Genomic DNA, 24,954 nt, shown 5'->3' on the forward strand with positions numbered 1-24,954 from the left:
CCTGTCCCAGAAGGCATTACTCTCTGGTTGGGTTCTAGCATCCTGGGGTCTAGAATCCACCAGGGAAGGAGCTTCAGATGATCTAAATGACTAGAGAGAGGTGGACATAAGTAAAAAGTTGTGGCTTTATAAAACTATTTTTAGTAATCATTAACTGTGGTTGTAACAGTATTTTTGCTGAGTCCGTCATATCTATAATATGAAAGCACACAAGACAGATCAGGGCTCTCTAATTCACCCTCTGAGTTCTTGAGTACCCATATTCTCAGTGTGGAAGAAGAGAGATAAAGATGCAATATTCAAGAGGTTAGGTTAAAACTAGATAGTCCAGGGGCGCCTGGGTGGCTCAGTGGGTTAAGTGCCTGCCTTCAAATCAGGTCATGATCTCAGGGTCCTGGGATCAAGCCCCGCATCATCGGGCTCTCTACTCAGCAGGGAGCCTGCTTCCCCCTCTCTCTCTGCCTGCCTCTCTACCTACTTGTGATCTCTCTCTCAAATAAATAAAATCTTAAAAAAAAACAAAACAAAAAAAAAAAAAAACAAAAAAAACCCCAACTAGATAGTCCAGAATTTGAACAGGGACTATTAAGATGAAGTCACAACATATTTTATCCTTGAAAATGTGTGTGTGTGTGTGTGTGTGTGTATCCCCCCCCCACCCCCCATTTACTACGAAGTCTTAAGAAGAAAAAAAAAGATCACCAAAGGGGTGCCTGGGTGGTTCAGTTGGTTAAGCGTGGGCCTTTGGCTCAGGTAATGATTTCAGAGTCCCTACACTGGGCTCCCTGCTCGGTGGGGAGTGTGCTTCTCCCTTTCCTTCTGCCCCCTCCCCCTACTCGTGCTTTCTCTCGCTCTGGCTTGCTTACTCTCTCAAACAAATAAATAAAATCTTTAAAAACAAATGATCACATGGTAACAATGAGCATTCCCAGCACCCAGAATGATCTAGAAATTCCATTTCTCCATTAAAAAAAGCCAGAGCTTCTGGGAGAAATGGCTGATATGAAGTGTGGATGAAGAGATGTCCAAGATGAGCCAGAATACCTTCATATACCAAACAGCAGGGAAGCTACCGAAAACAAAAAGGGTTTGTCAAAAGAACTCGGGGGAAACTTGAAGAAGTTCCCACTAACAAAGACTGGATGACCTGAGCTTTGAGGTAAGAATCATAATGCATCAAACCCACAAAATATGTTCAAATTCATGAGCTCAAAATGAAATGGAAGCAGGGGTACAGGGTGGGGGTGGGGAGAACCTAACCGGTCATCTTCTGAGAAAAACAGAGAACCAATTCATTATCTTGAAAACTGGGTAAATAAAAGGAAAGAATCAAACATCTACCCTACTTTCCTATTTGAACAGTACTACTGGGCAATCAAATAAGAGGGGGGCATCGCCTTACAATTTTACCAGCTAAAAACTGAAACAAAATAACAGAATTTAACATTACCATTTTGTGACCCCCTAATGATTTGTGGCATCTGAGTGGTGAGCATAGATAGTGCACAAATCAAAAAAGAACAAAGACCAGACATCTTGGTATCATTGGCCTCTTGATGGAAGAACATAACACCAGCTATACAGTCTTGCTGAAAGGACCGAACCTGAATCTGATCACACTTCAGGATCCAGCTGCCAATTTGCAGGGAATTCAGAGGACAGAGGAGCATGTTGAACTGCACCATTAGTGTGCAATCACCAAAAAACACCTGCACTAGAAAGGTGCAGGTCTAAGGTCAGGCTTCTTCATTAGATTCATTGTTAAGGACAAGAAAATAATGGGGGAGGAACCTACAAGATATACAAAAGACTTAGAAGACAAATCAACTTCTTTAAGCCAGCAAAACTAAGCTACACTGTCTAGAAATGCTTGCTGAGGTGATTAAAACCATGAAGAATAGCAAGAAGTTAAGTATTTAAGAGTGGGAGTAGTGGTTACTTTAGGGAGGGAGGGAGGGAGGGAGTGGTTATGAACAGGGATGCAGCACATGGAAGAGTCTGAGAAGGAGGGTGAAGATCTATTTCCTGACCTGGGTGGGGGTGAGAGGGTATTCATTCCACTGAACTTTCTTCCCTGCTTAGCATGTTTTAGAACAAAAAAGGGGTTTCTTTTGAAGATGAATCAAACCCGCTTAAGAGAAGTTAAGTCTCAGTTTAAAATTTTGGCATCAGTGGTCTCAATAATGTTCCTTTCCCTTAGTAAAATGTGTCTGCAGTCATGAAAATGATCAATTTAGCAAGGCACACAAAGCAGAACAATTCCTTTTAACAGCAGCATATTTCATTATAATATGACTTGGCTGCCAAAATTATGAGATCACAGGAGGAGTTATCCTTGGCCAAAAATCCATGAGGAAAAATGGGTAAATGTTTAAATGACACAGTTCAGGAATTAATTTGTGTTTATGTAAAATAATTTTAATTAATAAAACTTTCCACACAATGTTTCTAAGTCTGGCTCAGGCGACAGAAAATGAAGAGGGAAATAACAGCAGGGTGGGTCTCCAAGTTCTGCATCCGACATGTAGGAGACTGCTGCATCTGACAGAGGGACACCTTCACTGACTTCTGCCCTTAGTGCATTACTCCCCAGAGGGACTTATGGTAAACATACTTTGGGCTAGGATTAAGAATTGATCCAAACCTATAATTACGTTTTAAGGCTAAGAAGAACATAATCAAGAATAAGCAGCTTTGGTTAAAAAGTATCCCAAAACCCAGTTTCACACACTCTACTTTTGTAATCTAAATGAGGGAATGTAAAGAACTCAAATGCCTTTCATGTTGTTTATCTGCAGAAAAAGGACTTTCTTAAGAGGGTCCAACTCGACAGAACATACCTTCTGACGTTAGCTTGGAAAGAAACACTTAACTTATTGCAAAACTTTACTATTCCCCAGTTATCTGTTACATATCCCTTTTTTTTATGTGTAATCTTCGGCATTTTTTATGTGTAACTTTCCACTGTAATACGCCATTCATGTTAGCAGTTTTTTCTCTCCTTTTGGGGGAGGGAGCGGACTCATGGATCAATGGCATTCACAGAATGCCACAGAGCAGGTGTGACAAACATCAGTAAGCACGTACACACGCACACCCATACAAAAGAAGAAAAACAATACAGTACAATGTCTCTGATATAAGGGCTTACAAGAGGCTTATCTACAGATACGCTTTCATGTCACTCAGGGTATAATCCAGTGGACAATCAGAACTGCTATGACTTTCTACTTTTCCAGCCTCCGCACACACACTCTTTTTGGAAGTGGTGGGTGGGTGTCACTGGCCTGTGTGCCTGCCACACCTTGGGAGCTTACCATCACCGTGCAGTCTTCTGAGCCACTGGCAATGACCTGATCGTTATGTGGGCACCAGTCTATGTCGAGCACCGGTCCTGTGTGGCCACATACTGTAGGGTAGGATTTGTCAATTCGACCAGTCTGAAAGGAGAGAGAAACAAATCTCCTAAGTAAACACCAACACCAAAGAGTTTGTGTGCTCTCTCAAACCCATTTTTCTTTTGCTACCTCCACCCCAAACTCTCCAAGGTCTATATATGATGACATTCACATCAGTCAGTGTCAACTAGTAGGAACTGTCAACCTGCATTTCTAGAAATAGTGACGGCCAAGCATACTCCACCAAATTATAAGAATCCAAATTTCTAGGGGCACCTGGGTGGCTCAGTGAGTTAAAGCCTCTGCCTTTAGCTCAGGTCATGATCCCAGGGTCCTGGGATCAAGCCCCACATCGGGCTCTCTGCTCGGTGGGGAGCCTGCTTCCTCCTCTCTCTCTGTCTGCCTCTCTGCCTACTTGTGCTCTCTGTTTGTCAAATAAATAAATAAAATCTTAAAAAAAAAAAGAATCCAAATTTCTAGAACCACAGAAGTTTTATTTAATCAACTACATTAATAGAGAAAATGAAAATACAAAATCTTTTCACCAAAATACAATTTGTAAATTACAGATGTGTTTTTACTATTACAAAAACCCCTTGGTATTATTTAAAATGTTAAATATAACTTTTAATATAATTAACTAATACCCTTGAATATAATAAATTACCAGTTCTGGAAATGAATGGCATACTGTGAGCACACTAAGTTAGGGTAATAAAAAGAAAAGCTCTAGCTATTGCTCAGGGGCTAAAGGACATAATTTGATGTCTCAGTCTCTTCACTCTCTTCAATCAATGGAAGAGACAGCTAGCCAGATCTAATTAACACCAGCTTGGATCCCATCCATTATCTAGTCCACATCACATTAAGAATACAATTTTCAATGTTGGTAAAGCAGCCATCACAATATGCTCATGTTATTATACATTTGAATCTAACAAGTCAATCTGGCTTATCGAGCTGATTTTCTGTTAACCAAGACAAATGCTATTGTTAACAACAGATATATAAAAGCTATTTCCTTTTTGAAACAGGTTAATGCCAGTCCATGCCAAGGTCCTATATGCTCTAAAAGCAGTCATACAAAAAGGAATCACTGCCAAGCAAGACTGAGCCTATTTTTTGTTGTTGTTGTTCTCCTCTTACAGCAAGTCATCATAACAGTGAGGCAAGGCTTCTCGGAAATTTTTCAAGATCAAGAAATTCTATGATTTCTCCACTTTGGCTCAACTGTGGAATCTCCAGAGAAGCAGTATGATAAATGCAAAGACCACAGTATCCAGTCGGACAGATATGGGTTCAACTCCAGGCTCAATTACTTCAACAGCAGATGACCTTAAGCAAGTCATACAATCTCTCTCACCTTCATCCATCACCTGTGATATGAGTACCAAGAATACCTATCTCCCAAGATTACTGTAGGGACTAGATGAAATAAAGTCTTTTGGCAAACCATAACTTAGTATTACAATTATCTGTGTAAGGTATGCAAAAAATTTAATTTCAGGTGCACCTCAGAGATATTGCCAGGTTCTTGTCCATATCACTGCAATTAAAGTGAGTCCAATGAAGTTTTTGATTTCCCAGTGCACATAAAAGTTTTATTTACACCATACTGTAATCTATGAAGCATGTGATAGCAAGAGGTCTAAAAAAAGACAATGTGTAGACCTTAATTAAAAAGTATTTTCTTGCTAAAGAATGTCAACTATCATCAAACCGTAACAAACATAACAGTTATGAAAAAGTTTGAAGTATTCCAATAATAACCAAGATGTGAGAAAGAGAGACACAAAGTGAGCAAGTGGTGCTGGGAAAATGGCATCAATAGACTTGCTCCACACAGGATTGCTACAGACCTTCAGTTTGTTTAAAAAAAAAAAAAAAAAAAACAAAACCAGAAACACAGTATGTGGGAAGTGCAGTAAATGAGGTAAGCCTGTATAGTGCCTAGAATATAGTAAATACTCCATAAAAAACTACTGCCACTTCTTATTAGTTCTATATATAATACATATGAGCATAATATATTAATTTACTCCACCATTAAGAACTACAAATATGTGTCCCTTATGAACTTCTAGGGGCCAGACGCTGCGCTGAGTACTGGAGATACAAAAGTGAACAGGGCAGCTCCATCCTGGCTGAACATGGAGTTCGATCAAACCACCAGCGCCAGTGCAGCACGAGACATGCTCCAGGAGGACAGGCATGGGTGGCAGAGACACAGAGCGGGGCATTCAGCCAGGCCTGTGGGGGTCACGGTCTGTGGGAAAGTTTTCTACTGAGAAAGAATAATTCTAAACTGAGGTGTGGAGATGGCCCCGTCCACAGACCTAAAAGCCTGGGATTTTCACATGCTCGCATCCCCTTGCAAATTGGATTCAACCCCGTTTGGATCTCCAGAACTGCATCACCAAAAAAGGAATCCTAGAAGAAAATGCCAACCAACACATTATATAGAATGGGGGTGTTTGTTATAAGGAGGGGCCCTCTGGGTCACTGACAGGCAGCAAAGCATGAGTGGCTGGGAACCAGACGGTCTGGGCTGGCATCGTGGCTCCATCCTTTTCCAGCTGAGGCCCCAGCCAAATGACTTCATCTTCCAACCTCATTTCCTCATCTGCAAAATGAGACAGTTACAACTCCTTCTGTAAGAGCTTGTGAGAATTAACTGGAGACAAAGTAAAGGACTTGGTACTTTCCCAGCACCCGAAAGGCTCCATATGCTTTACCCCAAAATGAACAACTGCTGGAACCCACTCTATCATATCCCTGATCATGTCGTTCCTTAACGAAGGAACTGCCAAAGAACACCTTAGCCACATGGCTTTCCCTCTCTCCCTCCCTGCATCCTCACAGAAGCCATGGGAGTAACCCAGCCCTGACGCTACTACCTGCCACCCCGTAGCATTCTACTGTTCACACAGGTCGTAATGGAAATCACAAGTGTCCGTTTTATAATATTATGACATACAGCATACAAAATAATATGAACATTATATTAAATCCACCAGCTAAAAGATGGTGTGTCTCAGATTAGATTAAAATCAGCTACAAGGCATGTTTAAAAAATCATAAACTACTGAGTTAAAAACTAAGAAGGTCACTGAAGGAGGGTAAGGGTATAAAAATATGTGCCATCCAACCATGCTAGAACAAACTTTAAGGTGCGATGCATTATTAAAGATTACTATCACTACATAACACTTAAACAATTCACTGGGATGCTACAGACACTATGAACTTTAACTCATCTAACTACATAGATTCAAACTAATTACAGCAAAAGCTGAGAGAACTAGGAAGAGAATGACAAAGCCATAATGTTAGAAGATGTTAATGAAGACTTACTCTCAGGCAAACAGACAAAAATTAGCATGAATATAGATGACTCTAGCAAGTAACAAGCTTGATCTAATGGACTTATCCAACCTTGGAGCCAGTATTTTAAAATAAACATTTTTTTTCCATGCACACATTAAACATTGCCTTTTTAAAATGACCCATTAGGATACCACAAAGCAAATCTCACGAAATACCAAGGAATCAATATCCTGTAGCCCACTTTTAGAGTACAATGCAATTCAAATAAAAATTAATAGAAAAATATATAAACCCCAAATCCCCAAGGCATCTGAAAAAGTTCTAAATTTATTAAATTCTTCACACAGAAAATTATAATGGCCAATAGAAAAAAGTTAAAACTGATCAATAAACACACAACAATTTGTGGGAAAGAGCTAAAACAGATCTCCTTAATGGAAAATCAGTAGCCTTAAATGCATATATACAAAAGTCTGAAAATTAAAGAGAAGTTAGAACATACAAAAACACTCAAAGAATGTAAAATTATGAGAAGAAATTAACAAGAAATAAATAATAAGCCAAACTGATACAACAGGACAGAGTAGGAAAAGAGAGAAAGCACTAATACCAATAATTTTAAAAAGCATGTAACTTACAAATACGGTCTAAGTTGACAAGACATGAAAATACTAGGAGTAACATCTGATAATAAATTTGAAAACATCAGATGGATAGGCAATCTCCTAGAAAAAAAAATCAAAACTTTTTCAGTAAATAAAAAACCAGAATAGACCCCAAACCATGAAAGAACCGGAACAGAAGTCCACATATTACCCACCTCCCCGTCAATCATGAACAGCAAAAGCTACTAGGCCCAGACGGTTTTACTGGAGGGCTTTACCAAACACTCAAGGAAGAGACCTCAGACAAAACTTCCCAGAGAACAGAAAAGAGGAACACCACTGAACTCCTTACGTAAGTCATGTCCACCCTGACACAAAGGACAGTGTACGAATAAATGGAAGCCAAATGACAAATACTGATGCAAACTCAACAACTGCAACGACCACCACCTGACCCAATTCTGCAGTGTGGGTTGTTCTCAAAAAACATAAGCAGAATGGAAAGACAAGCTGCAGACAGAGAAAATATATATGCAACAACCAGACTGGACAAAGTCAACAAATAACCTAACAGAGTAACAGCAAATGGTATGAGCACAGAATTCCCAGGGAAGGAAACCTAAACAGCCTATAGGTGTTAAGAAAAAATACTGCTCTCCCTGGTAACCAGGGAACTACGGATTAAAATGGTCAGGTAACACTGCAGACCTATTGAAACCGGCAACGATTTAGACATCTAATACACGTGTTGCCAAGGGTGTCAGGAAACAGGAACTCGCAGGAGAGTCTCCTGCGGCAATCCCTTTTGAGAGCAAAATCTGGAAACAGGTGGAGGTGAAGATGCCCACCCCTGAGCAGTACCACGTGGCACCGGGTGGTCTGTGGGTAAGAAAGGTTCCCATGTTTTACACAGAAAGGATATTAACTGCTGCATTGCTGGGAATAGTGAAAAAAGCGGAGAGCAATTTGCTTTCTTGGTATGGAAATAAGTATCACTTACATAAAAGTTTAACCCATATAAAATAATAACCTTTAATAACCTATAGACAGATAGATACACACGTAATGAAAGCACACATCCCAGGTTTGAGGAAATGGTTACCTCTGGGGAAGGAGAAGAGGAGGAAAGAAGAATGGAAATTTAGCTACATCTGTTATACTTTATTGTTTTTCAAAAACAGGAGGTATGAAACAAAGAGGGCAAAATATTAACATCTGTTTAATCTTGCGGGTAAGTACGTGAGTGTCCTCTTACTTTGTTTCCTATTTAAAAAAAAAATAATTAAAATGCAATAGAGTGGAGAAACACACCCATGTATTGTTATCCTGCGCCCAGGAATGTACTGTTATTAACTTTACATTAAAAAATCTTCACTTCCCGGGGCACCTGGGCGGCTCAGTGGGTTAAGCCTCTGCCTTCGACTAAGGTCATGATCTCAGGTTCCTGGGATCGAGCCCCGCATCGGGCTCTCTGCTCAGCGGGGAGCCTGCTTCCCTCTCTCTGCCTGCCTCTCGGGCTACTTGTGATCTCTCTCTCTATCAAATGAATAAAAATAAAAAAAATTAAAAAAAAAAATCTTCACTCCCAAGGTAAAAATGTTTGTCTATCTGAACTGTTTTATCTGAGTCCTTGCACCCTAACACTCTCCCTAGCAAACCACGTCTGGCATCTTTGATGGCAAAGTATAGTCACTAAACTTTGAACTTCCGAGGACACAAAATAATTTTTCCCAATCTGGGTTAAAAAGAGCTTTTGTTCAGATACACAGTAATTTTGAGGGCAATCTGGAAGTACTAACACAAGTTATTCTTAATTCTACTGAGAAGCTTATGAAATGACTTTCTCTTTAAGGTGAAAATTATACAATCCTCGTGTAAAGATAGTGGCAGTATTGCTCAGTCAAGTCAGACATTTAAGAATAACAGTAAGCCTAGCTGCCGTTCTCGGCTTAGTGCCCCCAAGTCCAAAGCATCAAAGTACTCAAGAGCCTAACGTTTTCACAGGAACTTGAATGTCATTTAAAGAGCAACTGCCACCAACTGCCCTCCTTCCTATCGAGAACAAGTACTCGTAAGAATAGCTAACACTCGGGGTGCCTGGGTAGCACAGCTGGTTAAGGGTCCCACTCTTGGTTTTTTCTGCTCAGGTCATAATCTCAGTGTCATGAGATCAAGCCCTGAGTCAGGCTCTGTGTTCAGTGTGGAGTCTGCTTGTCCCTTTCCCTATGCTCCATCCCCCCCAAGCCCTGCTGCTTGTGTGCATGTGAGAGAGAGAACTCTCTCTCAAATAAACAAGCAAACAAATTGAATTTAAAAAAAAAAAAAGCTAACACTTTTAGAATGCTTATATTTCATGCTAGGACCTTTAGATCTTCATTCTCACAAAGCTGCTTTATGATACAGCAACTTTATTATCCCCATTTTCTAAATAAAGAGATGAAGTGAAGAAGGGGAGATCTGAACATCACTGACCAGCCGGCCATACAAGATTTTCATAGGGAAAGAAAATTCCCATTAGGCTACGGGTTGTGAAAAAGGCATGAAAGTCATGTTAAAATTACTGGCAGCTGGTCATCAGAAACAGAGTTAATAAAAAATGGTATCCTGCCAACAGCTGTTTCCTCTGGTTGTAACATCATCACAAATCCTTACAACAAGTAAACAGGGAAAGTAGCATCACATTGCAGCAGAACAAAAAGGGAATCGACTAAATGTCTGATAGTGGTAAAGAACGAAAAAGGGAAGCAATGCGAGAACTCGCATTTTAAATGTGCAGTGACTGTTTCACAGACAGGAGGCTCACCACACACAACTCAGGGTCAGCTATCTCGACTTCAAGGGCTTACACCACTGAATAGCTTCTTACCCATAACAAAATCAATCAAAAGAAAAGCACAACATATTTTATCCAATGAGTACATTATTAAAAGGGCAGAGCTGGACAATTATAAACTGCTGAGAGCGCGAGTGCATGGAAACTGGAGGAAACCATACAATACTGGCCTTATATGGTAAAGATGTGGACGCATCATTTCTGAGAAACACTGTGCACGAGGATCTAATGAAAATGCATTTCTCGTTCATACACATGACACATCCTCATTCATCATGCAGTGAAGAGACCGAGGCATCCATGTCTAGTTGCTGGCTTGTGAAGGACCACTCAGAAGGGACACCCACTGCCAGTCATGGGGACAACACAGCTCACCTGCACCTCTAAGCAGCACATGTAAGTGAATGTTGAGGTTAGAAAAAAAGAGTTACAAGAATTTAATGCCGCGCCCCCTTTTTTTCAACTAAACGGTGCTTTATTTTAAGTACTACCTATCCGTCTTCCAAGACTTACATATAGATTAATTTCATTTACTAACTAATCAGGTCACCGTCTTCTTAAGGATGTGTCACACATCAGCTGCATCATCTAGAATATCACTCATTTTCTAGCATGGAATTGCAAGTTTAGCTGAGAACAATCTGCCACCATTTAGACTCCCTGCTTTAAATAAAGTTTAAAAATTTATCAATTACTTACTAGTCCCTGCCACTTGTCACAAAAGAGCTTTTATTGTACCTCTCTAGCTAAAACTCCAAGTGGTGGGAATGGCCAGCAAGTCAACTCAAGTAGCAAAACGACCAAGGTTACCAAGGGCGCTGGCCCTGTGCCTAGTTCATAAACTTGTGACATATTAGTGAAATAGGTCAGGGCACTGGCTTACGGACTGTCATTATCTAAAAGATCCAGCAGCCTGCCCAGGGCCCAGCAACATGAGCCCCAGGGAAAATTCAGCCTCCAAAGTGTGTGTACAGCTGGCACAGGGGAGAGGTGTGACAGCACAATTTCCATGTGGCTGGCCTGAGCTGAGGCTGATGGCTTTGACATGTTCCAGCCAGCAACCCTCATAGTGGCAGAAAACCACCTAGACACTAGCACTATCATTTACTCTGGGTTTGGGGAAAGTTCTCAAAAATTTCAAAACAGCCACAAAACTCAAAAGAGCTCCTGGAAACTGATGCTTCAACTAAATCCAGAGTTAGGCAACACTTTAATCCAAAAGGCATTTTTGCGGAAGGGAAGTAAAAAGCAAAATTTAAGCACCGGTAAATACATTATCTAACTGCTCTAAGAAGGAATGTTTGTGATTTTAAATAACCTTGCAAACACATTCCTCCTGAGGCATACCAAATTCACTGTAACTCTTATGACATGACATTTCTAGTTGTTAAAGACACTTCCCATCAATTTCGATGGTAAACTGTAACTTCTGCCACTTACATATCACAGTGTATCTTACTAGTTTCTCACACCTCATGTCAAAAAGGAATCCATACTTAGGAAGTGCACAAAGTACACTCATCCTACATGCCAAGGGCAGTACTGTGCAATCAAGAAACTCTAAAGACACATATACAGAAGTGTACAGAAGTCTTCTCACACATCTGTTCCTATAAAGGAGCTCCGCCCTGAGATGTGGTTGTTTTTTTTTTTTAAGATTTTATTTCTTTATTTGACAGACAGAGATCAAAGTAGGCAGAAAGACAGGCAGAGAGAGAGGAGGAAGCAGGCTCCCTGCTGAGCAGAGAACCCAATGCAGGGCTCGATCCCAGGACCCTGGGATCATGACCTGAGCCAAAGGCGGAGGCTTTAACCCACCAAGCCACCCAAGCACCCCTCTGCAATGTATTTTTAAAGGAGCTGATAGTATATCAGAGGAACCTGCACACATTTTCACTCTCCCAAACTCTCAAAATTCAGCACTGGGAAGCTTGCCCACATGACTTCTGCATTCTATAAAAGATCATTCAGAATGACTGTTTCTTAACGTAACAACCACCCCCAAAGTGATAAACGTTTTCGATCCACATGTTCGCTTGCTCAGTATGAGGCTGAAGATGCTACCAAACTGGGGCTAGGGAGCATCTAGCGGGTCCTTCAAATGTGCGCTTTTGTTAAAGCCACACAGAACGCTGAGCAGCAGGCTTAGTTTCTCACAATAACCTACAGGTCTCCAAAAAGTTAATAAACTTCCACGGTGTTGAAAAGTGACACATGTTAATTCCACTAGTCAAATCAAGTATTCTCCTTTAAGATGCTCCACTTATCCCTCTTACAAGGTTTTTCTAGCTGACATCCCAGAGTTCAGTCATGCAGACCCACACTGCTCCAGGGTATGGGCTTCTGACAGCAGTCCACACCGTCGCCCTCATCCAGTTCTGCACGGCAGCTTCCCAGCGCCTTTCCAACCTCTGATCTGCAGTCATCTCATCCAGCTGCTTTGAAATCTGTGCTTATTATCCAGCCTGACTTCACTACCTTTGGATATAAATGCCTAAAAAGTCCCTCCCTATCCTGACTCAAGGAACAAGAGACAAAGATTTTCCAAACTTTCCATCCCTACTTCATATTTATATATTTTAGGGAGAAAAAATGCTAGTCAAAATAACTTTATATGCCCAGAGTTCAATAACTTTATCATTCTGTTCATACTTTAAAAGATCTTTTGTAAGGCACTGATAATGACTCCTTACTGGCCTCAGAGTAATACCCTGGGAATTTCTGAATCTCGACAAGGAGAATGGGAAGTCAAACATGTGCTCGGAGCAAAGGAAAAGTTTTCAGCCCAGGCATAATTGCTCCATTCACACTGCGCAGAGTTCAAAGGATGTCTACTGAAGTTTTTTTCAACTTCCTTTTTCTTGTATCAGTATTATTTATGTGGAGACATGTTCTGTTGAAATCTCTTCGGGCCCTACTGCTCCACATGAAGAAGCTACAGAGTCTGTGATCGTGGGACAGGGCAGAGTGGCACAGGGAACATGACACGGACTTCTACAGCAGACCGGCAAGACTGAGATACACAATATATGTCTTGTTGACAAGCTGGCCACTGAGAGGGGCAGCTCCTGACCCGGGACTAACACAGCCCTCGGTGGTTTTACTTTAAGGGAATCAAAAACACCAACCTTGAGGGTAAGCAGAGGCGCCCTGGAATCAAGCACACAGGTTGGGTTACCCAGTCCTGTCAAGGAAGTGAGATCCTAGAGCTGCCAGAGAGAGGCAGTGTGGCTCTATAGAGAGCTCATTTGCCTGTGAGCAAAGAACAGGCTTTATGGACATAAAAAAAAAAAATGCCAAGCAAATTATTTGACCTCATAGGTCCTCTTTAAAACCTGGGTCTAGGGGCGTCTGGGTGGCTCAGTGGGTTAAGCCGCTGCCTTCGGCTCGGGTCATGATCTCAGGGTCCTGGGATCGAGTCCCGCATCGGGCTCTCTGCTCAGCGGGGAGCCTGCTTCCCTCTCTCTCTCTCTCTCTCTCTGCCTGCCTTTCTGTCTACTTGTGATCTCTCTCTCTGTCAAATAAATAAATAAATAAAATCTTTAAAAAAAAAAAAACCTGGGTCTAATACCACGTAGACCATTTTAAAAGAATATGAAGGAAGTTACTGTAAAACTATGGATTTCAAAATCGGAAAGCAAAACACTGGAAGTTAACGTTTCCTTGCTCAACCACGCCTAAATATGCCATAGTGCACAGAGACACTGTATTTCCTAACTAACAATTTGTAAAGTGAAAACCTCATCACTAGAGACACAAAATTCCACATACTTCTGGTCTGAAAATAAACACAAACTAGGAATCCAGGATGAGGTAGAACCTAGTCAACATAAAATTCAGCTCAAAAGCAAAAGCTGAAAAGCAAAATAACTACTGACCTCAGTGCAAATACAGGAAATTAAAACAAATTGTTCAATTTCACATCAGAAAGGAGAGTAATCAGTTGCCTAACCCCCTGTATTCAGCGAATGACACTGGGGATTTCTCCCCTAGGACCCTCTGTGAATGACCAAGAACTCCAGAGCTACCCCCTTTCAGTCCAAACCCTGCAGGGGGTTATGCACAAGCTTCAGAATAAAAATCCACCCTCCTGGAAGTAGAGATGAAAACCAGAAAAATACTGTAACTTTTTTTTAAAGGTAAATGCCTTGCAGTTCCCTTCGTGTAGTAGTTATGAACAGCAGGAGGATGGGAGTAGAGACCCAGTTCTGTAGACTGTATCATTTACTCACAACTTAAAAGCTTAGCCAGATAAGAAACCCAAGTCACTGGTCCTCTAAGAAAGCCAACGCGTGCTCCACCACTCACCCTCCCAGCTCCGCTTCCCCTGGACTCCACTCAGGTCCCACCCCACCAAGTAGAGATATTCAACTCGGCAGCAGAAAATTTGCTACATATGGTTATAAAGGAGGCTTCTGGACAAATCAGGACTGTAGGTATTTGTCCATTAAACCCTAGGTCTATTTCAGAGTAACATGTGTTTGGAAACCTTTTCTCAAATGCTTTGCCAGACTTGGGTTATAATGTTTACACAGTGAGGGCTTTTGCTAACAGCACTTGTCTGTGTGCTCAGCACAGACTCAAGCTCCAGAAAACCAGCAAAGAGTTAAACGTTCTTTGCACTTGACTCAGTGGCTTCCCTTCACCAAATGCTCCCAGATCCCACCATTCTCTGAGCCATCAAGCAGCCAATCAAAGCAAAGGAAGGAAATTATCCTGGCCAGCTGACAGCCCCAGAGCTCTGATGGCCATATATGGTAAAAACCACTGTCAGAGCCCTGTCAGGCCTACAAGCCGGCTGCTGTGGACATATCAGTGAACTGCAGCAGCAGGAGAAGCCAGCCAAGGAAACGTACAAAGGACAGGCTGCCTGCTCATCTCCAGGGGAGGAGGACTGGGAGGGGAGGGTGGAAGCCGTCATCCGCCAGGGCACACTCTGAGTCACAACCACTCACTGTAATCAAAAATAGCCCCAGGGTACATTGTGAGGTTCCTTCTGCCAGGACTTTGTGCTCCATTGTTAACTGGGGGTGAGCAGGGTATCCCCCCTAAAAGCCCCCATAGCAAGACTGTGGAAAACAGTCACTGGGAGAAAATGAAAGGGCCCTTCTGTGGCACTTCATGTGGTAATGAGGCCGTGCAGTGCTCGTGCGGCTGGCAGCTCGTGACATAATTTGGAAGTCATTGTTCTGCACCTGGTGCCGTCCCCCTGCATCTTCCACCCCCCCAACCCCGGCCTCGCAGCCTTTCACCGCCCATACAATTGACAGTGTAAGGTGCTCCGCGCCATCAGACAGCGTCTATTTCAGGAGGCAGTGAATGGGCATCCCGTGACACATCAGGACACAGGCACTGAATAAAATTCCCTGCCCGTCACACCAAAGCAACCATGTGCCAAACGCCCACATCTGTACAAAGGGCTACTGGCATTGCTACCCTTGTCCAAACTGGATCACTGCTTTTTGTGGGAATGAAAACCGCCTGTCAGCAGTGTGCAGTAAGGGGGAGATGCAGCCAATGCAAATCCAGCAGGTGCTGGCAGTGACGGGGGGGGGGGGGGGGGGGGGGGGGGCGGGGGGGGTCACAGTGAAAAGCGCCATCGGGAGACTGCCATTCCTTTTGAACTAGTCCATGAAAGAAGGCACTTATCAGCACAGTGCCTGGCGCTTAAAGGAAGCGCTCCATAGTGTGAAGTGCAGCGATTTCCTCACTGTGGCTGTCTCCTCGAGGCAGGGAACAGGTCCAGTACTTTCCAGACCTTAAGATAATTCTCAGAGCTGACAGAACCAAAGCCCTGACAAGCTAGTGTTTTTGTTATTAAGCATTCTAATAGCAGAGAAAGAAGGAATGCAAAGGATTAAGTATCAATTAGACCATAGTTTCTATACATCTCCCACCAAAAAAATCTTTCACACTCAGTGGGGGGAAAATGTTATTCAAAAATACAAATGTACAAATCAAATATAGACCAAGAGGCCCAGGTTCTAATCCACAAAGACCCTGGAGCTCTGAGCCCGCACCTGCAGAACACAGGTGCGACCGCAACCCTACTCGTGCAACAACTAAGACCATTTAGGAAGGGGACCCTCCAAGCACATTCTGAGGTCATTTTGGAGTCATAGTCTTATGAAGATGACATGAAGTCATTGCCTTTTCCTAAAGAAGACATAAGAAAGATGCTATGTGGATCCAGTTACGACAATATCCTAAAATGTGGAAGAGTGCTGCTTATTTTCTGGTTCTTCTCCATATAATGATGGAGGAAAACACTAATTTTGCACTATTTACACTGGAAGTGATGGGACAAAAAGGACAAAAGAAATGGCTTTTCTACCAAAAAGCTATCCTTCACCTCCTCTTAATCCCTCCAGTCGAACATTCCATTTCACCAGTTTCACTAAACACCCATCTCTACACCCAGAGATTTTAGAATCTGAGGGGGGAATGTGGCTCCCACTTCATTCTCTGTCCTGCTGGGAACTGAGCACCTCTTCAAATTCATCAGTTTAGCAAATCAGCTGAGCTCTTCTGTTTCATCCCCAGTTCCTACGAGCAGGAGAAGCCTGAATTCCAGCAGAACTTTTTCTGTGACGTCTTCCTTGACTTAAGAGCCTCAGTTGGAACTTATCTCTCATCACTGTGTCAGAGAACTTCATGTACACACAAAGCTCCCCATCAAAGAGATCAAAGTCAACTGTTACCAAAGCTTTTTAAGACCAAGAATCCAACACAGGTCCTGGCACAAAGGAGGTACTCAAATATCTAAGGAATGAGTATGTGAACAAACGAATATGATTTTTTTAAAGTACTGTTTTAGACTTCATTAAGGCCTAAAGAACAATTAGCTCTTTATACATGCTCTGATAATATTACTGATAATTTTTTAAAAATAACCTTTACATGTAATAAATTTATTGCAAAACATTTTGAAGAAAGTACAGGTAATGATAAAGTAGAAAAAAAAAACCACTGTCAGTCCCACCATCAGCGTTAACATTCCAGAGTTTTTCCCAAAAACAAATAACATAATTTGAAGTTATACATAGGACAGTGACTATGACCTCATAACACAATCTTTTTAGGTTATAGGATAGTATCATGGAACACAGGATAACCAAATCTTGCCATAAGACAAGACTGCTACTGTACAGAATCTCTTGCTACTGTATAGAACCTTTCAATTATTCATTTAATATTTATTTAAGAATGTATCTGTATATATTTATTTTCTGTATAGAAAGTTTAAAAGATATATGCAAAGAGTGCCTAAAACTCCCAGAAGGCCTTTTAGGTGACTGTAAGTAACTCATTTATTCATGCATTGTGTGACCTACCATGATGAGTCAAGCGCTATATTCTGAGAATACATGAATTAGTTATCAAATCGCTGCTTAATAATTTACCCTAAAACTTAGCTGCTTAAGAGAGTAAATATTTATTGTCTCATAGTTTGGGGGTCAGGAGTTCAGAAGCACCTTATCTGGGTGGTTCTAGCTCAGGGTTCTCATGAGTCATGTGTCAGCCGGGGCCACAGGATCCAACTTTCAAGACAACTCACTCACAGGGCTGGTCAAGCAACGCAGACGATCAGTGGAAGGTCTGTGGAACTCTCCACAGAACTGCTCAGGTCTCCTCAAAGCAGGCTGCATCCCAGAGAGACAAAGTGGAAGCCAACATGCTTCCAGTACCTAGTCTCAGAAGTCACACGCCATCAATTCCAGCATATCCCAGTGGTTACAGAGTTCAGCCCTGTTTAATGCGGGAGGAAACCACACTACAGCATGAATAGAAGGAGGTGAGAATCTCTGGAGGCCATCCTGGAGGTCTAGCACACAAACGGCCATCTGGTTTGCATCTTCCATCCAAGTGAATGTCAAGAGATCAAGAGAATATAACTGTAATCATTCTCCCCTTATCTGTTAAGTGGCTACAAAAATATTACAGTACAATGGAATGATGCAGGACATGGTACCAGCAGCATGGATAAGCAGCCAAGGGAAGCCAAAGATGATTTTCACTGACTTAGTGAATCAGAAATAACATCTGAGTTGGATACTCAACATTTGGAAGAGGTACTTAGAATTCTGAGTGAAATGAATCAAGATTTCTTCAATAAATATAACAGAATAACACTCTAAAACAGCCCTTGGCAGCCCCGGTTCTATGAGAAAATTAAGTCCTAATGCTCTAAGGCAGCAGATATATATGTACTGAATTAATTTCTCTCCCATGCATCTAGAAGGCACAGCATGCCCCATCCTTGAGAGAATTAAGAAAATAGTTACTGAAATGATTTTCCATGGGATTGAATTCTTTCACAAAACCCTAGCTGAGAAAGACTACCAGATGAGTTGAAAAGATCGCTCACAGACATAAATAAAGCCATGTTTCAAATATTCCTACACTCAGTTCCAAAAACAAATGGGAGAAAAGTAACTACGTGCAAGAAGGTACTGCACAGCCATACCAGAGAAGCTAGAAGGAGAGGGGATAGTTAACCAAAAGGGCGACAGAGGCCTGGCCACACCCAGCCCTCCCGAAGCGCAGAGCTACCTCAGAGGCAGTTACTGGGACGATGAAGTCAGCCATCGCTCCAATAGCCCAAAGAAAGAATCGTCAAGGGAGGAAGGGAGAAAGCAATTAGGGAAGATGGGAGCCCTCTGATTTGTACCCTCCACCTAAGGACTGTTAAGAGATCAAGAGCACAGAATTCTAATTAATTCCCCCCACCCTTGTTTTAAGTTAGGATTTACAGGTTCGCTGTGATTTGAAGCTTTAGTGTGTATGTGCGTGTGAGTGCGTGTGCGCACAAACACACGCACCTTCCCACAAACACTGGTGTGTATGAGCCACCAGGATTCACGACAGGGATGGGAACGCCTTATCCCACATCACCAGTGCGGCTACTCCACACAGGAGAGGCTTGTTCGTGCCCACACGGTACAGTGCACAGGGAGCTGAAACCTGTATGCTCTTGATACAAGGCAGCTTGCGTAATCGTGGGGGGAAAACCCTCAGAGCCAAAACCACAAAGCAAACTTCTGTTCTGCAAGACTGCTATTATTCATCCTCTGAAAGACCAAATAATAAGAAATTGTATGAAGCCACACCTTGAAAGTCATGACAGCGTGGCATGCCATAGCTTGATGAGAGCATTACGAAAGAGATCCTGAACCACGTGTGCTAATCTACACCACCCCACCTCAGGGCTGAGTACCTTCTGTAGTCCTCTAGCAGCGACCTCCTACAATCCCACTTTCCCTAATAAAACCTTAACAAAAACCTCATATCCATACACTTAAAATAAACACACATCCATTCCTAAGCTTGCCTCTTGCTATCTATGTGTTTTAACGTATTTATCCCTACTACTCTTCCCACTTAAGTCCAGAGAGATCACAATTTTCCCAGAATCTAACCACAAACCTCATGAAGCAGCAATAAGAAGCCCTATTTACTGCCGACACTAACCAGCTTTGAAGAGAAATTCATGGAAGGCCATGATTTTAAATAGGAACCTTTGTGGAAGAGTCACAATACGTCTTAACAGTACATGCATATTCGGTATTAGTATGAGCAGAGAGCCCAAAAAGCACCACTAAAACTCACCTGCCTGTTTATAACCAGAAAAAAAGGGGCTGGGGGGCATTAACAGAAGTCTCTGAGGTGGTTATTAAAAACCATGCTCATCTCCTACCATTCATGTGTAGAGGAATCCCAGACTGCTGACAACACATACTGGAGCCCAGTACATACCCAGAGCATCATTTCTTGCGATCTTAATTTCAAGTATCGCTTCACACTATATGTAAGAATTTGGTTGTTTTTAGCTTTAAACAAAAGCAGCACCTCACTCTAAAACTATTTCAAAGTTATCCAGATACTGAAGTTGTAGCAAGGAAAGAGTGACACATCCATGTCCTACTACAAGTCTGTGACTGAGCCAAGCCCGTGTTCTTCCTCTGTGCCACACTGACCCTCAGGGCTAAAATACAGACACTTTCATACACAAAATCCCACATAGTACCTGTGAACCCATCAATTATAAAAGTCATTAATACGAAGTACTGGCCTTATTTCCGACGGCTGGGCTTAGTTTATGCCAATGTCACCTCCTCCAAAACAAATTAGTTATTTAAGGAGCAAAAAAGCCACACAGACCATATTACAGTCTGGGAAAATGATTCTTGAGGCTTCTCCAAAAATTAACACTTCTTCCCAAACTGGCAATTTTTAAAGCAACTTATTCTACCTTAATTCCTATACAACTGGTAAAAGAACAAAATACTAATGCAAGTGAAAATCAAATCATAAAAACCAGTTGGCTTAGGAACTGCATATAGGTCTCCCTTAAATGATATAAATGAAACTCAAAGCTTCCCGTGGTTTGTAAAAGCAAAGATGCATGCACACAACCTTATGTGGATGTGGAACTTCAAGACTATGTGAACTCAGAGGAAGATTAACCGTTCAAAAGTTTGTGCTTACTTGGCTTGTCCCATTTCTTGGAAGCTAAATAAGCAAATAAACCAGTCAGTCTTAAATAGATCTCTCACTCTATAAAAGGGAGAATAAAAACTCAAACTCCAAAATACATCATGGTGCTCCGGTGCCTGATCTTGGCTGACCAGTTAAGACAGCCTCTCAGATGGGCACCACAGACCCACCACACACAGCTGACGTTGAATTCAAACTCCCGATCTACGTCAGGTAAGCAGTGGTAATACTGTAATGCATTATTTGCCACTAAACAGTAATTTTCTCCACAAAAATAAAGCTGAGTAGAAAATTAAAATTTCGACTAAAGAAAAGAGTCTCCTTTAAAATGTAATCAACAGGGCACCTGGTAGCTCAGTGGGTTAAAGCCTCTGCCTTGGGCTCAGGTCATGATCCCCCGGTCATGGGATCGAGTCCCACATCGGGCTCTCTGCTTGGCAGGGAGCCTGCTTCCTCCTCTCTCTCTGCCTGCCTCTCTGCCTACTTGTGATCTGTCTGTCAAATAACTAAATAAAATCTTAAAAATAAAAAAATTAAAATAAAATAAAATGTATCAACAACTCTGTCAGTAAGAAGGTACGTGTGGAAACACTAATCAAATCTGTTCCCTAAAGGCATCCATCTACTATTTCTGTAGTGAGACGGTCCTATTGTATAATATCACATCATTCTGGCCACTAAAGTAAAAATCAGATGTTAAAATAAGTCAGTGATGAGCATCTGAAAGAAAGTAAAGTATAGAGGAATTGGAAGTTTTCCTAGTGAGAATTTTCCCTAGGAAAAAACATCAAAATAGAATGGGAAACAATATTTTGACAGAAATTCACTTTACTGTAACCATTTTCCGAATCACCCAGGCCATTATGATGAGTACCCCTAATATACATGGCTCAGACTCATGGAGACCCAAGGTTCTCAGCAGAGTGGAAACAGCTGTAATGTGACCCAACACCTGCATCCTCACCAGTCCTGAGCCCTTATAGTTAGAACTCAGGAGTCACCAAGCTTATTTTCCTCCTAGAAGCCAACCAGAAAATAACTCTTTGCAGGCTCACTTGCTCTCTCCACAGCCACCCTCCCAACCCCCCACTTACCTGCAGTCCTGGGATTTCCTGTTAAAGCAAGTACCAAGTGTCATCTACAATATTCAAGAACAATCAGAAATTCACAAATCTCCTATCTTTCCCCCATATTGGAGAGGGCTCCCTGGAGGGATTAAAGTTAGGAGACTGGGAAGCCCAGTAAGGCTGAAGGTCACACATAACAACTTTCAATAAAGATCCTTTATTTCTACCACTTACTTGCACTGCTTAGATTCTATGCTGAAACTCAGTCTTGTCCAGACTTAAAACCTCCATTGCTTGGAACATTTTCTTAAGGTTTCATCCCATTTATCATTCAAAAAACCAAGAAGTCTCCATCCTCATGACCTCACAGGAGGAGGAGGAGAAGGAAAAGAAAGGAGGAGAAGAAGAGGAGGAAGATTAATTTAAAATTTTCTGCTCAGGGGCATCTGGGTGGCACAGTGAGTTGAGCATCAGACTCTTGATTTTGACTCGGGTTATGATCTCAGGGTTGTAAGATCAATTCCCGCAACAGGCTCTGCGCTGGGCGTGGAGTCTGCTTGAGATTTTCTCTCTCTCCCCCTTCCTCTGCTCTTCCCCCTGCTAGCACACGTGCTCTCTCTCAAATAAAATCTTTTTTAAAAATTTCTGCTTCTTTTAAAAATTGCACTTTATGAAAAAAAAAATGGATGATTACTAATGAAATCATAAAATGCCTGTGCCTGCCCATGCTCACAGTATCGTTATGATAGTCTCTTCATCCAGGGAAGGCACACCCAAAACAGAGTTCATCATTTTGTTTGAGGATTCTATTAGAAAAAAACTGATGTGGTTAGTGAAGTGTGTGGAGAAAGCCTCAGTTATATCAGTCTAATGGTCTCCACAATCACACAATTCTTAGGGAACTATCAATCCTCTAAGTCACTCTATTATGAAATAAATCAAGATTACCGGAGGGTGCCTAAGAGAGTAGAAAAATCAGATTACTTACCTTGTGCAAAGGGAGCACAAGGAACGCTCCTCCCCCACTCGCTTCTATGATAATGGCAACAAATCTGGGATTGACAGCGCAAAAGGAACTATCCCAGGTCACTCGAGAAACCCGGATGTCATCATAACACTGGTCGTTTTTTACCGCTTGTCCAAACACATGACGAAACTTGCTCTGTCGTACCACTCGCCTCATTGTGTCTGTGGAAGAGCAAAAAGTACATTAAAATCCAAACGGGGGGAAAAGATCAGAATATGGCATTTTGTCTGCTCTCCTAAAAAGCAGCCAAATGGCAAACCCAAATTTCCTTGAGCAGCACATACTCAGAGAAAACAAAATGCGTCAGGGAAAGAATTACAAAGAAATGAAAAATTCCTAACTCAAGATCCAGAAACAGCTCATCAGTTTTAATTTCGGGAGAAAGATCAAGGCAAAGAATGAAGGAAAATTAGCCTTTCAGAGTTGGGTGGGAATTGGAAGATAATTCACTCCAAACTTTTCCTTTCATTGCTAAGAAAACTCCAAAGAGAAGTCATCTGGTGAATCTGAGGCTAACGCAAATCCCCCCAAAAGTTACGATACTGTGGCTTCTTCCTCAGTCTGCCAAGGTGATTTTTCAGTTTTTAAGCATTTTCCCCAGACATCGGCTCTCTCACTGAGGACTGTGCCTTAAGACCAGCTATGTGTAGTGGCAAATTCAAGAAACATAAGCAACCATCCTTGTCTTCAAAAGCCTTCCAACATAGGAAGAGTATCAGAGCACCTTAAAACAGGTCTTCTGGTCCTAAGTGCTAACAGTTTTACCAAGGCACCAGAGAGGTCAAAAGCCAGATCCTAGGAAAGAACAGCAAAGGTTTAAACAGAAAGCAATGTGATAAAAGTGCTATTCAGAATGACAAAAGGTCTAACAGTAGCACAGGACATATTAGATGGGAAGAAGCTATAAGCAAGGTGCTGGCTGAACTGTGGCAGTAAACCAGCCTGAGAAAGTTCCAGAATGATTATTATAGCAGTAGTAGTCAGACAGAGGAAAGGAAAAACTCAGGGAGGGCAAATGGACAGGTTTCATGTCAGAGCTGATCATTCACCACAGCCATTTCCCAAGTAACCAGGGGACTTGGGAAAGGGTAAGTGACACCAAGCTAGTGTTCCTGGGCTTCCTCATGGGTCACTTCAGACTCCACATTCCACTAGGTATCCCAGAGACATGTGCACTGAAAGCTTCGTGCGTTGGGATCGCAAGGCCTCACCTGGTCCAGGTTCCCTAGACTGCAGCCAATATAATTTTCCTGTCTGCTAATATGCAGGACATTCTGTTCATATTGGCTAGGATAGAAGGGGCCTGGAGAAAACATGAGAGGAAATGGAACACTGTCAAACCTGACAACTCAGCTGAAAACCAGCACACACACACACCCCCCACCCCGCCGCCGAGAACCATGCAGAGGAAGGTTAACACCTGTCTACTCATGCCAAATGGGACACATGGTGGGCTGCTGCTAATTCCTTCCCTCTGATTCTCTTCCTCATGGCTCTGGGCCCACTGCTAAATGCAGAGAGAGATCATTTATACTTGCCAGAGCCTCCTTCTACCCTTCCAAGGCATGTGCAAAAGTGGCCTCTTTCCAAGCCTGGGGCATGTGGCTGGGCTGAGGCAACAAACGCTTGGCAGGCAGCTGAGCACCCGTGTTCCTCAGCCCAGCTGTTGAGAACTTTCCAGCTGACTACCAAGACCATACATTTAGAGCATTTGGTAGAGGAGATGGCAAGGGATTCGCTTCCACTTGGCCAGAGTCTGTCATTTGTGAAACAGTATGAGTATTTCTCAAGTTATGAATAGGTAAGACAGCTTCCACGAGCTGGTGAAAACCAAAAGAAAATCACATCCATACAGAAGTCAATGTATAGCCAGATGGTCTCCGGAACCATTTCCCTATATAACCATCTGCACAAGTTAGCAAAAGCTAAACTCCCCACCAGTACCTTCCAGCAAGTGTTTCAAAAGTAAGTTAACAGAGAAGAAAGGAAGGGTTGTACCATATTTCAAAGAGTTATTATTGTTCATGTATGAAGTGTTTACAGATCCAAAACATAAAAATCCCAGTAGAAAGTTATACAAAGGACATGAAGAGGTAATTTACAAAAGAAATATGTTTATCTCCACCCCTTCCTGAAATCCTAATAAAATGCCAGTAAAGGAAGGAAAGTAGGTAACACCAAGGACAGGAGAAAGAACACT

General features: G+C 42.1%; 1 protein-coding gene across 2 annotated transcripts in view; it reads right to left on the bottom strand.

Annotated features, from left to right (window-relative positions):
• The window catches only part of CORO1C (coronin 1C), a 78,308-nt gene that overhangs the window by 26,312 nt on the left and 27,042 nt on the right, over positions 1 to 24,954 (bottom strand). For both annotated transcript variants that reach the window (XM_047697116.1, XM_047697117.1), the window contains exons 2-3: positions 22,716 to 22,915; positions 3,318 to 3,440 (exon numbers count right to left, since the gene is read on the bottom strand). In XM_047697116.1, coding sequence (XP_047553072.1) covers positions 3,318 to 3,440; positions 22,716 to 22,910 — 318 coding nt within the window. In that variant the 5' untranslated portion in view covers positions 22,911 to 22,915. The remainder of the gene's footprint in view (positions 1 to 3,317; positions 3,441 to 22,715; positions 22,916 to 24,954) is intronic.

The sequence above is a fragment of the Lutra lutra genome, chromosome 12, assembly GCF_902655055.1.
Source record: "Lutra lutra chromosome 12, mLutLut1.2, whole genome shotgun sequence".
Taxonomy (NCBI): Eukaryota; Metazoa; Chordata; class Mammalia; order Carnivora; family Mustelidae; genus Lutra; species Lutra lutra.